Raw genomic sequence first — 15,097 nt, 5'->3', positions numbered from 1 at the left:
GTTAAATGAAATTGCTTAAAAAATGTTGGTTTTTTATTTTGGTTTTTCACGATATATCTGTTTAAGGGTTTAAATAAAGTTGCCAATAAATTACTACATGTATAAGACAAAATTCAATACTTACTTAAGCGAACGAGTGAGTTAACCACTGCAATAATCCAAATTGGTTAATGTCTCTATTTTATTGATTAGATTGTACTAATTTATTTTAGTTTAGTATTACTTTCATTGTCTGAAAAAAAATCTAATTAAAAAAAGATATATTGAGAAGAGGCAAGAGACTGCTACCAAGCATATATGAAATGATAAGGTTTTTAATTAGTATGTTTTTACTTTTTAGTATCATTGGAGTACTTTAGTTTATTCTTAAACTTTTCCTGCTTTATTTCTCCTGTTCAGAAAAATCAAAAGAGAAACAGTTAAAAAACTGTTATGGAGTAAGATGGATTAGTTCTTCAATCTAATCATATTCTTTTTCCATGGTTCGTTTAGATTAGACATTAGTGTACATTGTGTGTTGAATTGACATATTGTATCCGATGAAGAGACATGAAAATGAATCATGAGTTTTTTTATTATTAATTTTTTGGCCGGTAATCAATTAATCCATTGATTTTTGTTCTTTCTGGCAACTAGCCACATCTTTGATTGATAATATTTTTTAAGTTAATAGTTTTTGGAAATAATTTTATGGGCTTGAGTTTTTGGACAAATTGAAACAGATTACTTGTTTGTGGACTCGATGCCTGATTCTAGCCCAATAAGATTCTTGGTCCAAAAAAGCGAAAGACTATCTTAACTATTGAAAGGGGCCCAATTTCCAAAAAGGGCCCAAAAAACTGAAATTAAAAAAAGGTTGACCTGAATAGTATATTAATCCAAATATTTGTATTACCAAAAAAAAAAAAATCCAAATATTTGTAAATTATTATCATCACTTCAAAAATAATTACACATATTAATTTATCTATTTTTACTAAAACAATCAAACTTATCATATATAATAAAATAATATAACCAATAACATACTAATAATCAAATTTATTATAATAATATAATAAAATTTTCATGAAATATCAAATATATGCTTTTTATATGATGATTAATTAGTTACTGATTTTTTATATGTATAAAGTATAATGATTGAATATTATTAAAAGGAGGAGAAGAAAGCATTGTGATCACGGATGACGTCAAGAAAGTCAACTTTTCTGACCTTGTAGAAGTTTCAGTCTAATACACATTCCCTTGACCACTCTCCATTTAACATGGCTCAATAGAATACAATGAGGATACAAAATTACCTATATAACCAACTCACCATGTTAAATCAAAATATTAATGCAGCTTACAGAACAAAATGACAATAATAAATGGACCCATTCATAAACCAGCTTTCTTTCTCTCTCTCTCTCTCTCTCTTTTTTTTATTGTTAATAATATTTGTTTTAGTTGTGAGTGAATGAACCTGGACGTTATGACATGCGGAAAGCTGTTCCCTGCACTAGCTTATTCATTGTTATTAATAATAACTTTTGATATTCATTATTTAAAATAATTATAAAATTATATCTAATTTCCCCAAAATTCTAGACCAATATGGAAAGGAAAGGATTCTATATGAATCAGAGAATTAAATTAATTAATTAATTTATTTATTTATTGAATTGGATAGTGCCACGGTGAAGGCCTCCCCTGCGGTTCCCCGTGGTGGTTAATACCAACGGCCAACGAATGGTGCCACGTCAGCTCGATTCCTTTCACACTCTGTGAATTCCCAAACTACCCTCCTCCGAACCCAATATATAATACGAATGACCAATCACATTTCCGCTTATCATCGCTGAGAAGGCGAAAAAGAGAGAAAGAAAAAAACGAACAGAAAATCTGAAACTGTAGCGATCCACAATGGCGAAGACCTTCAAGTACGTTATCCTCGGTGGAGGTGTTGCTGCTGTAAGTTCCATTTCTTCAATCTACTATTATTGCTTCTTAATTGTAGTTGTCGACTCGTGTTGGAATTTTAGCTGATCTGTGTAATTTGAGCTTGAATCTGAGTTTTACACTTTTACTGATTTGAATCGGAAGAAGAAGATTCTAGACTTAATATCTATATGCAGTGCTTAGTGATTACGGATATAGCGAAGTAGTGAATTCACGTTATGCTTTATTAGATATTTTTGCTCATTAGAACTGTTGAGATTGGATGAGATGTGATGTGATGTGATGTGATGTGATGAAACTTTTGAAATTAGTGTGGATCTTTTTTCTGAAAAAGATTCTTCTTATGTCTGTCTGTTTTAATCTACTAAGTGAGAGAATTTTGTTATGGAATTGTTAGCTGCATCAGCTCGAAATTTAGGCATGGCTATCAAAACTTAGTGCGAGTAGTTCAGCACTATTATTTCACTACTTTCCCCTGAAAAATTTGGTAAAACGGAAAAAGAGAAAAAGAAAAAAGTGCTAGATAATTTATTTTCACTTGAATTCCGTTTTATTTCCGGTTTTCGGATTGTGGAGTTGATATCATTTCGTAATTGCAGGGTTATGCAGCAAGGGAATTTGCTAAACAGGGACTTAAGCCTGGGGAGCTGGCAATCATATCCAAAGAAGCGGTATCTTATGTTTTCAACTGCACATTGCATCTCATACATCGATGTTTAGAATAGTGTGGTTTTCTCATTTGCGATTCCTTCTCGTTTTTAGATGTATGAAATGTTTGTGGAATATATACATATATATTTCTTTTCTCGTTATACATTTTGTAAATTGATACATCATGGACCTCTAAGTCAGGAGTTAAATATTACTTATTCCTTGTGGTTTTATATGTTCTAATAGAAATGATTTTCCTTTTAACTCACAAAACAAATTTACTAGAAGTTGCAATTTTTCTTTTGAATTATGACAAATGGGGAAGGAAGCAATATACATATTATTTTCTAGTATATCCTTCCTTAAGTGCTTTCTATACATTTTGTCTTAATAATACATGTTCCCTTGTTTTTCTTTTTGTATTTTCTGTAGGTAGCACCTTATGAACGTCCTGCACTAAGCAAAGCTTACCTTTTTCCTGAGTGTAAGTTGTGATATTCTCTCTCCCTCTTTGCCTGATATGCTATAATTATCTTGATGTGACAATTGGATTTTGCAGCCCCTGCTAGACTTCCTGGTTTCCATGTTTGTGTTGGAAGTGGAGGAGAAAGATTGCTTCCTGAGTGGTACAATGAGAAAGGTGATTATTGCGTTTGGTTCAGCACAATTATTGGATAGTTTTAAGGATAGCTAGGCTCTCATGCTAAGTGAAAATAAGAGTAAACTAGAAAAATGGTCCCTAACAATGATTTTCCAAATGCAAATTTAAATGTTTGATTGCAGGTATAGAGTTGATTCTTAGCACAGAAATAGTGAAAGCAGACCTTGCTGCAAAATCTCTGACAAGTGCAGGAGGAGAAACATTCAGTTACCAGATTTTGTTGATTGCAACCGGCTCAACTGTAAGGATCTTTGAGGATATTAGAGGATATGTCATGCATTGTACTTCATTTCTTCTTTTTTTCTTTTTGTCTTGCTAATACTTTGTATTTGTTTGCAGGTTATAAGGTTGAGTGATTTTGGTGTTCAAGGAGCTGATGCCAAAAACATCTTTTACTTGAGGGAAGTTGATGATGCTGATAAACTATACGAAGCAATTAAAGCAAAGAAAAATGGCAAAGCTGTGGTTGTTGGAGGTGGATACATTGGTCTGGAGCTTAGTGCAGTGTTGAGACTCAACAATCTTGATGTTACCATGGTCTATCCAGAGCCTTGGTGTAGTAAGTAGATAGTTATAACGTTTTCTTTTCAAACCATCTCGTTTTATTCTTTATATGTTTTTAAAGAAGTGCGTTATAATCTGATGTTGCAGTGCCAAGACTTTTTACATCTGGCATAGCTGCTTTCTATGAGGGATACTATGCAAAAAAGGGGGTCAATATTATTAAAGGAACGGTTGCTGTTGGATTCACTGCAAATTCTGATGGAGAGGTATGATTGAACTCTTAATCTCAATATGCTACTGATGGGATTTCCTTTTAAATTTCAAATCAAGCTTGACATGATTTCAATCCACCATTCAGGTGAAAGAAGTCAAACTAAAGGATGGCAGGGTCCTAGAAGCTGATATCGTTGTTGTTGGTGTTGGAGGAAGGCCACAAACAGCCTTATTCAAGGGACAGGTTGAAGAAGAGAAGGGTGGAATCAAGGTTAGTATACCATATCCATTTCTTAATTGATATTGAATCTTTCATTGTTGATGATAATGTCTTTTGTTGCCGCTGCAGACGGATGCCTTCTTCAAGACCAGTGTTCCTAATGTATACGCCGTTGGTGATGTTGCTACTTTTCCCTTAAAATTATATAATGAGTTGAGAAGAGTTGAACATGTCGATCATTCTCGCAAATCAGCTGAACAAGCTGCGAAGGTGAGAAAAAACTTCTAAAAAATGTTTGATCACTATGGCATTCAGTTTTGAAAACATGTGTTGGTTTCCAAAGCTACTCAGTAGATCAGTACCCAAATGGACATTTATTTTTTTCATGAACTATTCTTGCCTACACTGTCTCATTTTGAGTAACATGTTTGATGTAGGCCATCAAAGCTGCTGAAGAAGGGAAAACAGTTGAGGAGTATGATTACCTTCCATACTTCTATTCGCGCTCATTTGAACTGTCTTGGCAGTTCTACGGTGACAACGTAGGTGACACCGTGCTATTTGGAGACAGCAGCCCGGAGTCATCTAAGCCGAAGTTTGGGTCATACTGGATTAAAGATGGGAAAGTCGTCGGCGCCTTTTTGGAGAGTGGAACCCCTGAGGAGAACCAGGCTATTGCCAAAGTAGCAAGGGTGCAACCTCCAGTTCAGGATGTGGACCAACTTGCGAGTGAAGGTCTTTCCTTTGCTAGTAAAATATAGAGCTTTTGTTTAGAATGATACAACTCAAGGGTGATTGCATAGAATAAATTTCTGTACCGACTTCATTTTACTTTGGGTTTATGCGATTGTGTCATAGAAGAACCTTTTTATGTTTTTATTTGATTTCTTATGAGATTGCAATGGATATCCCTTATTTCTGTGTTATTATTTATGTTTACAGTACTTGATATGTACATCTATGTTAGAATTATCCCCCTCTAAAACAAAACTGAAAACGAATTTAGTTTTAAGAACGTGCTGTTTGCTGATTGTGGGGCCATTCTTGAGAATGTTTGCATGGGGATTTTGGTTCCTCTGTTTAAAACTAGGTATCAAAGAGCATCTGCATGTGAAACATTCCCCTGAATTATTAGTTGGTTTACTTATTTTGTTCGGTTCTATAATTTCACTCGATTTTCAGTTAAGTCCTTATATTATATTAAATTTTGTAACTAAATCTCTATCATAACAAAAATGTTAAAATTAATAGAATATTTTATTAAACTATATAAAATATTCAATCAAGTGTTAGACATATTTATTTTGTTTAACGAAATATTTTATTAATTCTGATATGATATAAAGACTCAATTAAAAAAAATATGGAATAAAATTATAGAAATCGATAGAATAATTAAACCTTATTAGTTAGTGCCAGTTTCTTATTGCTTTTTAACATTGTCAAGGAGCATCGTTTTCTTTTTACTTTTTTTTTTTTTGGGTCTCTTCTACCCAAAAACACACAAGACATATCTATAGCAAGAAAGATAATAACCAATAAACTCCTTTCTCAATTATCAAAACGTAATTCCATAGCATGAAGAAACTAAATTAAGACAAGATTGGAATTAATAGGCACAACAATCTACATTACTTATTTAGAATAGAACTATGATAAACTAAGCAGCAGCTCTAGAGTAAATTGAGAGTATGTTCTGGAAAAATGCCATTAATCGAAGAGACTGAAGCCCATATCCTGCATTATTAAAAAAGAAATTAAGATGAAGAATCAGAGACTATAATATAGAATGAAACAACAGAGATGTAGTTGTTGCAAACTAGAAACTTACATCATCGGATTCCTCTTTTTCCTCCACCTTTTCTTCTTTCTTAGCTGGAGCAGCTGCCGGAGCAGCAGCAGCAGCACCTCCTCCTCCGGCGGGAGCAGCGGCAACAGCGACACCACCACCACCACCGGAAGGCACAGAGGCTAACTGTTCCCTGCCGGCAGCAATAACCTCAGTTATATCCTTCCCCTTCAGCTGAGACATCAACAGTTCAATCATATTATCCTCTGCTTCTGCTCCAACTGCATATTACCAAAATTATGAAAATGAAAGTTAAATTTTGATGACATGATAATATATGATCAGATATCTATGTAAAAGTAGTTAAATCCTGCATGTAAATTAAATTCAAGTTACAATTTTTTTTTTAAATGACAATTGACTACAATTTCACCCCATATTGCATGCAATAACTATTAACATTAATTAAAAAACAACAATGCATATTCCATTAAACATTTAACATGAATTAACCATATCAGATTTTGTAACTAAGTACCTGCAAAACGAATATCCCTAATATCCTTTGACCGAATATTTTGTATAGTTTAACAGAATATTTCGTAGGGATTTCGTTACAAAATCTGATATGGTATAGAGACCTAATTGAAAATTTAAAGAAATTATAGGGATCAACAGAGTAATTAAACCATTAAACAACAAAATGCATATCACAGAGTAAGCTACATGAATCAAATGAAATGAAATCACACAACAGCTTATATTGTAATCAATCCATTGAAATCAAAAAAATTTAACAATAGGGATATATATATTTTTTTTAATGGAAGTAATATTATGAATTTATATTGATAGAGATAGGAGAATGGAACCAGAGCCAAGGATGCCCTTGATGTCTTTAGCAGAAGGGTTTTTGTTGCCTCCAAGAACAGCAAGCAAATATGCAGCAATCACCTTCATTTTCCTATCAGTCAAAAATCCCACATCAAATTAAATTAAACAAAAAATCGTTAACAACAATGATGTAACATTAGCCAGCTCAAACACTATAACTACTATACAACTTCTATTTAATTTATTTATTGTAACAACATTTCAGCAATGGCCAAAATTAACTACGGAGAAGGGAAAAGAAGAATAAGAACCTGCGATGGCGAAGATTCTAATGACGAGTTCAAACTTGAAACTCAATGGAACACAGATTCTGTTCCTGTTTCTCTTACGTCACTCTACGTAGCAATAGTTTTTGGTAGTTGCACTAGGGTTCGTTTTATTAGGAACAGAAAAGAAAATTAAAATGATGGGCTTCTTATTGGGCCAATTTGACCAAGTCTGGGCCCATATATGACATCTCTTGTATTCTTAATGGGCCTTCTTCAAATCCACTAGATATTGTTGACCAAAAAACAAAAAGAAAAAGAAAATAGAGATGTAATTACTAATTAGTAACCAATTGAAATTAGTAAAGATAATAAATAATAAATATTACGTTGGTTCCTAAACCAGAAATTTTGAGTTGGTATTTTAATTAGGAATAAAATATTAAAATCTAAAATAAGTATATTAGTTAATAAATATAGTTAGAATGAAACTAATTACTCGCTAATTAATACTGCCTTTTATACCATTTTATTAAGGTTTTCATTTTCTTATTTTTTTTTCTTTATTTTCTAATAATTATCATGAATTTTTACATGGTAGAAAAGTAAACAAGTGATCACATGCACCCTTTTATATTGGTATTAAAATGTTACTAACAAGTGATTAATCTCCAAGTATACTGATGTTTTTGATAATTTACACATTCACACGACTAGTGTGTTGGCCATGTCAAATACTGAAAATTCAAAACACGAGTGTTGATATTTTAATAAATATATATCTATTGTACGGAATAATAATAATAATAATAATAATAAGCTTGTCTTGTTTAAGTATGTATCTAAATATATTACCCAATAAAGTTTAAGTCCTTTGGTATGTTGACTTATTATTACTGGTTTAGGTTTACTACTCTTGCAAGTTGCACTATTTAATTAATTGATTGCAACAACTCTGATTTTGACCTATCTCCCTTCTTATATTTAGAACAAAACTAGGAATGGCACTACAATAATTAATTAATGTAACAAATTTATTAATTAGCAATAAATTTCTAATGAAACTCACATTTGTGAATAATTAGTTATTAGCATGTTGTTAGATCGAAGAATACTGTAAAAAATAATTAAAAAATGAGTAAATATTTTTTTTGGTCTCTGTCATTTTTTAAATTTGACTATATGTTTCTTAACCTTTATAAAATATCAGATCGACTCCTATTCATATATTCCGTGATACCAATAAGTTTTCTGTTGGTTTTTTCGTTTATAGTCGTCGAAAAATATTGAGGTGTAACATACAGCCTATGACATGGTCTTGGCGCATCATACGTAGAATGGTATGTGTTTATTGGGACTATTAAACCCATGTATAATAAGCAAAGCAACGTCGTTTTAATTTTATTGCTTCGGGTCAAAACGACTATAAACGAAAAAATCAACGAAAAAATTTATTGGTATCGTGGAATATATAGATAGAGGGCCGATCTGATATTTTATAAAGATTAGAGGGCGTGTAGTCAAATTTAAAAAAAAAGACGATGACCAAAAAAGATATTTGCTCTAAAAAAAATAGTGGTGTTAATAAAATAATTTGAAATAATAAAATACATAATAATATGAAATGAATCTGGAGTTACTTTTAAAATTTACTACCTAACTTACTTAGTACATGATTGCAAATGAGAAAATACTGATTCTTTTTACAACCACATTAGAGATATATTAAAATTTATACTGAAAAATAAATTATACATTAAAATGAATTAAATTACATATATATTTATATATAAATATATAATAATTGATTTTTGTGTATATTTAATATTTTTAATGAAAAAATTTAGGAAATCAGCAAATTTTATTGTTTTTAGCCATCAATTAACCATCAATGATATTTTTAATAGTGTGAAATTGTATCTAATGGTATAAAATTATTTAATTTTTTTTTTATGGTTAAGTGCTAACCAGAATTTAACAAAAGTGCTGACCCCTAGCACTTCTCATTTTTAATATATAAATTAGGATAAAAATTTTACGATTACGAAGCTAAGATATTTTTAGAAAAGAATGTAATAAGCATAGAATTATACACATGTTAAAAAATATTATATTTATGAATCAATCATCAAATTAATTATTATGTATTTATATATATATATTATTTTATATAATTATATTTAAATATATTATATATAAATAATTGATTTAAGAATTATTTTTTTTATACATTGATTTATTAATATATATTATTGTGGCACTTTAAACTATTAGGTTGCATGAAAAAACGGTAATCCAACGATGTTGTGATGGATTATTAGATACGTTCAGATCACAAAACTAATTTAATTGAATTGAAAGCTGATACTTGATAGTAGACATTAGTGGTTTATGATTTTGCTTAAGGTCACTATCTAACATGTAATGCACATCATTATTATAATATATATTTAAAAAAAAAATTGAAGTCTTCAAATTTCTAGGGCTCTTTCTTTTCTCTTATTTGTCTGTTATAGCCACGTCCTTGTCTTACTTAAGCCCATTTTTCTATGCATTTTTATTAATTATACATTAATACACTATCTTTGTTAAATTCATGAATTTGGAGTATATTCTGATTTCTCAACTTGCATAATTTATGTATTTTATTTATGTATCTACATTGATCATCGAACATTTTTTAATACATTATTATTTCTGAATTAATGTTTTCAGAAAAAAATTGTATTATTCATATACATTTAGTAAAAAATTATCTTAAATTAGCAACGATATTATTCAAATTTCTAATATTATTGATCATAGATATAATTCAGTTAAGTTACAATTGATCACATCACTAACCGAATAGTCCCCATTATTTTTGTGAAATTGCTTTTGTTTTGAATATGATATGACTTGGTGAATTATTTATCTTGTTGGAAAAGCATTTTTTTTTTTGTTTTATTGCAACCGCACCTTGTTACTCTGAGCGACTAAAAGATAGAAATTAATAAAAGATAGAAATTAAAATAAAAATTTTTATATTATATTTGATGTAAAAAATATTAGACTAAGTTATATTTTAGTATTATGTTTGATTTAAAATAAATATAAAAATTAAAAAATAAATTTAAAATTTAAAAAATTAAATAAAAATATTTAAAAAAATATTATTAAAATTTTAATTTTTTATCTTTAAAAATTTTAGTTTCATATATCTATACTTTTTAGAAGTATTTAAAAGACTAAAATTTTAAATTTCGAGACTGAAAATTTAATTTTCGTCTTTGATCACTAAATATAATATTCCTCGATATCAATTTCAAAAAGCAATTACAACCTTAAATTTTATCAGATTATTTAGAAATTTGATTATAAAAAAGAGAGAAAAATAATTAGTGATTCTAAATTATTCTTTTAATTAATTATGTTCTTATTAATTTTTAAATAAATTAAATTTTAAATGTTTTATTTTTTTGACATTTTAAAAATAATATATATTTAAATTTTTATCCATTAAAAAATTAAAAAAAAGTTGAATTATGATTCCAAATCATTACTTTAAAAAATCTCAGAATTCACAGGACTTATCCAGTAGTAGGTATGATAAATAATTTTTCCTGGAAATTAAAATTAACAACGTGGGGCCTTAATTAAATATTGTGTTTGATGTGCTGTAATGACACGGACATCTAAAATTAAAGGACACATATACTTTATTTTTTTGTTTTATTCACAACATGACTTAGGTTGCTCTCAATTGGAAAAATTTAAAAGAAATTTACTATATTACTCCCTCTAATAATCCGGTCATTATTATTGTTTTTCTTGGTCAACGAAAGCTATGAATAAACAAACCTACTCTATCTCCTTTCTTAATGACCAAATGTGTGGCCAGAAAATATAATGGATGAGGATGATTGAAAATAAAAAAAAAATAATATTCCAAAAATAAAATAAAAAAGGATTTAATTATTATATATATTAAAATTATTATTAACAAAAATTTTAAATTTTTTTATATAATAAGTACATTAAATCTTAAGTTTTATATAATTTTTATAAAAAATAAAAAATAAATTAACAATTTTAGTGTACCAAAAATTGTTACACGTTAGTTTGACCATGAAATCGAAGACTTGAAAAGCAAACTACACTCCCAAAGTCCAAACAAATAACCATTGAAATAAATAAATTTCACGTGGCCACTTGTTCAATTCTTTCTAGCGAAATGATATATACGAATTTCTAATATTTATAAAATATTTAAAATGCTTTTATATAAAAAATAAATTGAGAAAAAAATATTTATATGTTACTTATATTTGCAAAGATGCTTTTTATTTCTTTTTCCTTTTTGTAATAGTTTTTTAAATGATGTTTAAGAAAGGAGTTCTGCTATAGAGTCAATAGAATATTTGACTATGTCATGATACCACTCATCCTAAAAATTTAAACTGATGAAAAAAAGTAACACGAATAATTATATTTCTAATACTAAATCGAATATCTCTAAATCTTTATTGTACATGTTGTACAAATATTTTATTAACTCCCTATACTTTCTCTTAAAAAAAATATTAGAATGCTAGAGGATTACTACAATATTATTTATTTATTTATTCTTTTAATTGAGGAAGAACTAACGAAGAAGGTGCAACGTAATTAATGGGAAATTAATGGTAAGAAAAACGCAGCACAAATAATTTGACTATAACCACGGAATTCACGTGTTACATTGTATAGTGTACCTTATAGTACGTATATTAATTAACATTGAGTGTAACTTAATGTATGTATGTAACTTGTGATATACCACTAAATTAACATAGAAATTGTGGCATATACCATAGTCTATGATCAAATAGGGTTTTGGTTAACAAAGAAATATTTCACTAAAAATTTAAATTTATGATATTTTAATACATTTTTAAAATATTAAATATGTATGTTAAAGATTCTTGATATTTATTATTATTATTATGGAAAAAGGTTAAGGAATGTGAAATATTTATCGTCAAATACATAGTGATTTTTATTTTTTTATCACTTAAGGACAAACAACTGATCACATGGTATTCTTTATATTCAAAATATAATTTAAATTCCTAATTTCTTGATTAAAAGGCCAGATGATGGTATAAAAACAAATATTTAGCAAACCGACATACTCGTTAAAATTAAATTTTAAAGGTGAGTTGTCTCAATAAAATGGACAGAAAACAAATAATAGGAACACTGTGGGGGATAAGGTTGGGACGCATTCAATATACATTATTTCTAGTCAATTAGTGTATGACAAAAGAAAGAAAGTATATAGTTTTTATGGTAGGTATTCATGAATCGAATTTGATCTGTATATTTGCGGTGTTTATTTAAATTTGGTTAAAAAATTGTGGATATAAATTCGATTGGTAAAGTTATCGGATTGGATCCGATTCATACATTAATAGATTGGACTGCAGATTTTGTGTAGGTATCTACATATAATTTGCGTATCTTTAAAAATAAAAAATTAATAAATAAATATTTTTTTATGTTTTATTTTAACTAATAATTATTATATATGTTATATTATTTTAATTTATTATTTTAAAAATATGTTTAATATTATTTTAAGAATAAATATATTTAAAAAATAAAAAAATAAAATTTATATATATTTTTAATAAAAATAAATTTTTAAAATATTTTTATATTTTGTAAATATATCCGATATCCGATCCGATCCATACATTTGAAAATAGGATCAGATCTAAACTTAAAAATTATAGATATTAAAGCTAATCATATCTAATAATTTTAGTGTGAATTGAATTAAAATTTTGGTCATATCCCATCTTATTTAATCTAATCCAACGGTAAGTTATGTTTAGTAAAGTCGGACCAAAGTATTAATAGGGCAGCCAAATATTGGTTTCAAAGGCAGTGAGTTGTCCTCTATCATTGAACCATAATCTTTGGAAATAAATATTGTTGCTGTTGTACATGATATTATTTGTTTATATATATATTGTTATAATTAAAGTTATATTTTTTTATATTTTGATAATACTTACTTTAATAATATTTTTTAAAATAGATATATAATATAAATATACTAAAATGCATTATATATATATATATAGAGAGAGAGAGAGAGAGAGTATCTTATGGCTCATAAGAATTTAGTATGGCGGTTTTAATAATTAATTGAGATGGTTTTTGTTTAATTATTAGGTCGACATCCTTTCATAATAAAATAGTGTTATCATCACAATTTATATATGGTGCATGAAAGTAAGATACTTATAATTATGCCCAAAAAAAGTAGTAACTTATAAATAAACATAAAATTCAAAGATGGTTGCTGAAAATGGGACAAAGTGATAGTTGTGTACTTTTGTCTTTGTCTAACGTTGTTATTATTATTATTTTTGTTTATATTATTAATTAGTAATAATTATATTAGATGTACATTAAAATTCAACTATCATATTTGGGGGAGTAGCATATAATAATACCGTCAAGTTCCTAGTGTGATAATATGCTACTAGCTAGTGTCATGTATTTGTCTTAGTGCTACTATTTGTGAAATAACACTAATAATTTTCAACAAAAATTATTCCACTTTTAATAATTCAATCTACTATATACAAGTATAAAGGTAATGATGTATTTGTATATTTAAATGCTAAGTACATCACATAAAAATTTAGAAAAACCAAGGATGCAGTCATATTATTAAAATTGAAACTAGTGCATATTATATACCCCCAAGTGATCGATAACTAAGGATACAATTAAAATTGAACAATTGTTTATAATTGATGGTAATAAATTAAATAGGGCTGCCCAACAATAAAAAAAAAAACATTTGTTATGTATTTAGTATTTACTCATCATGTATGGACGCATGTGGAGAATATTTTCCTAATTAATCATGATACAAAATAAACTAGATGTTTGAATTTCTCTTATCTTCTACTCTTCTAATCTTCTTTGAACATTTAAAAAACGATACATAACGATTTTAATTATAATTTTTTGAGCTGTAATTCATCCAATCTGTTAAAAAACCATTAGAATCAATTTAGATTAATTAATATCATTTATATTTATATAACATATTTATATATTAATTATAAAATTTTATATTTTTATTATTTTAATTTATTTAATACCTATAAATACCTCTTGTATATTATACTTTTGTTTACACTGAATAATACATAAAAACACTTTCTTTAGTTTGGTCTTTTGTTTCTAACATAGTATCAGAGCGAGGTTTTGATCTTGTATACCCATCTACTATTTACAACTTCCTGATCAAAAAGAGGATCAACCAAAATTCAAATGTGTACTTTTTCAAGTGCCTGTATTTCTTCCTGCATTACTTGTTGTCAATTTGGGTTTGTGGAAACTTCTCTAAATGACTTAGGTTCATGTTGATGAAGGATAGTAGAAAAATAATGATAATCAAGAAGATGAGGAGGTGGATTCCTTACCCTAGAAAAACGAGCGGGAGCAGGAGACATGACGGTAGGAGCAGGATCATCGTCCGATTTGAAATCATCGGGAGATGGAGAAGGCGGAAGAACAGGAAGCTGTGGAGGGTCACTTGAGATAGAATCTGTAGAATCATCACTAGGAAAAAGATCAACATTTGGGTTAGTAAACAAAGGTGACTTAGTAGTAGGAATTGACTCAAAGGATGAGAACCAAAAAAACATGTGATGCTCCCAGAAGACAACATGACGAGATATACAAATACGTTTAGAGAGATGATCCCAACAACGATAACCCTTGTGTTCAGTGTCATAAACAAGGAAACAACACATACGAGCCCGACGTTCAAGTTTACTATGTTAATGAGGCTGAAGAAGAACAAAACATACACAACCGAAAACTTGAAGAGAACTATAATCTGGGGAGGTATGGTAAAGACGCTCAAAGGGAGTAACATTACCAAGAACAGAAGAAGGGAGTATATTGATGACATGAACAGCAGTAAGAACAGCTTCACCTCAAGTACGCTCAGGACACGAAGAAGA

The 15,097-nt window shown here is 28.6% G+C and overlaps 2 protein-coding genes across 2 annotated transcripts; one reads left to right on the top strand and one right to left on the bottom strand.

The window, feature by feature from the left end:
* The first annotated feature begins 1,357 nt into the window (after positions 1-1,357).
* Positions 1,358-5,119, top strand: LOC112728860 (monodehydroascorbate reductase). Its single transcript, XM_025779176.3, has 10 exons — positions 1,358-1,956; positions 2,544-2,615; positions 3,028-3,079; positions 3,155-3,235; positions 3,379-3,497; positions 3,596-3,815; positions 3,908-4,026; positions 4,119-4,244; positions 4,323-4,463; positions 4,631-5,119. The coding sequence occupies exons 1-10, from the start codon at positions 1,909-1,911 to the stop codon at positions 4,952-4,954; spliced, it is 1,302 nt and encodes a 433-aa protein (XP_025634961.1). The 5' UTR covers positions 1,358-1,908; the 3' UTR covers positions 4,955-5,119.
* A 606-nt stretch (positions 5,120-5,725) lies between these two features.
* LOC112728859 (large ribosomal subunit protein P2-like) lies at positions 5,726-7,245 on the bottom strand. The gene is made up of 4 exons (XM_025779175.2): positions 7,128-7,245; positions 6,855-6,946; positions 6,025-6,263; positions 5,726-5,930 (listed from the first exon to the last, which is right to left on the bottom strand). Exons 2-4 carry the CDS (start codon positions 6,940-6,942, stop codon positions 5,904-5,906), a joined length of 354 nt encoding a protein of 117 aa, XP_025634960.1. The 5' UTR covers positions 6,943-6,946; positions 7,128-7,245; the 3' UTR covers positions 5,726-5,903.
* Between the last annotated feature and the right edge of the window lie 7,852 nt (positions 7,246-15,097).

The sequence above is a fragment of the Arachis hypogaea genome, chromosome 12 (genome assembly GCF_003086295.3).
Source record: "Arachis hypogaea cultivar Tifrunner chromosome 12, arahy.Tifrunner.gnm2.J5K5, whole genome shotgun sequence".
Taxonomy (NCBI): domain Eukaryota; kingdom Viridiplantae; phylum Streptophyta; class Magnoliopsida; order Fabales; family Fabaceae; genus Arachis; species Arachis hypogaea.
This window is presented reverse-complemented; position numbering and strand designations above follow the sequence as displayed.

What these genes read in the sequence shown, in the direction of transcription:
- LOC112728860 (XM_025779176.3), top strand. Translation starts at nt 1,909, where the DNA reads ATGGCGAAGACCTTCAAGTACGTTATCCTCGGTGGAGGTGTTGCTGCT. An exon ending in TGAGTGGTACAATGAGAAAG is followed by an intron (nt 3,236 to 3,378) that starts GTGATTATTGCG and finishes GTTTGATTGCAG; the next exon opens with GTATAGAGTTGATTCTTAGC. An exon ending in AAGAGAAGGGTGGAATCAAG is followed by an intron (nt 4,245 to 4,322) that starts GTTAGTATACCA and finishes TTGCCGCTGCAG; the next exon opens with ACGGATGCCTTCTTCAAGAC.
- LOC112728859 (XM_025779175.2), bottom strand. Translation starts at nt 6,942, where the DNA reads ATGAAGGTGATTGCTGCATATTTGCTTGCTGTTCTTGGAGGCAACAAA. An exon ending in CAAGGGCATCCTTGGCTCTG is followed by an intron (nt 6,264 to 6,854) that starts GTTCCATTCTCC and finishes GGTAATATGCAG; the next exon opens with TTGGAGCAGAAGCAGAGGAT. An exon ending in AAAAAGAGGAATCCGATGAT is followed by an intron (nt 5,931 to 6,024) that starts GTAAGTTTCTAG and finishes TTAATAATGCAG; the next exon opens with GATATGGGCTTCAGTCTCTT.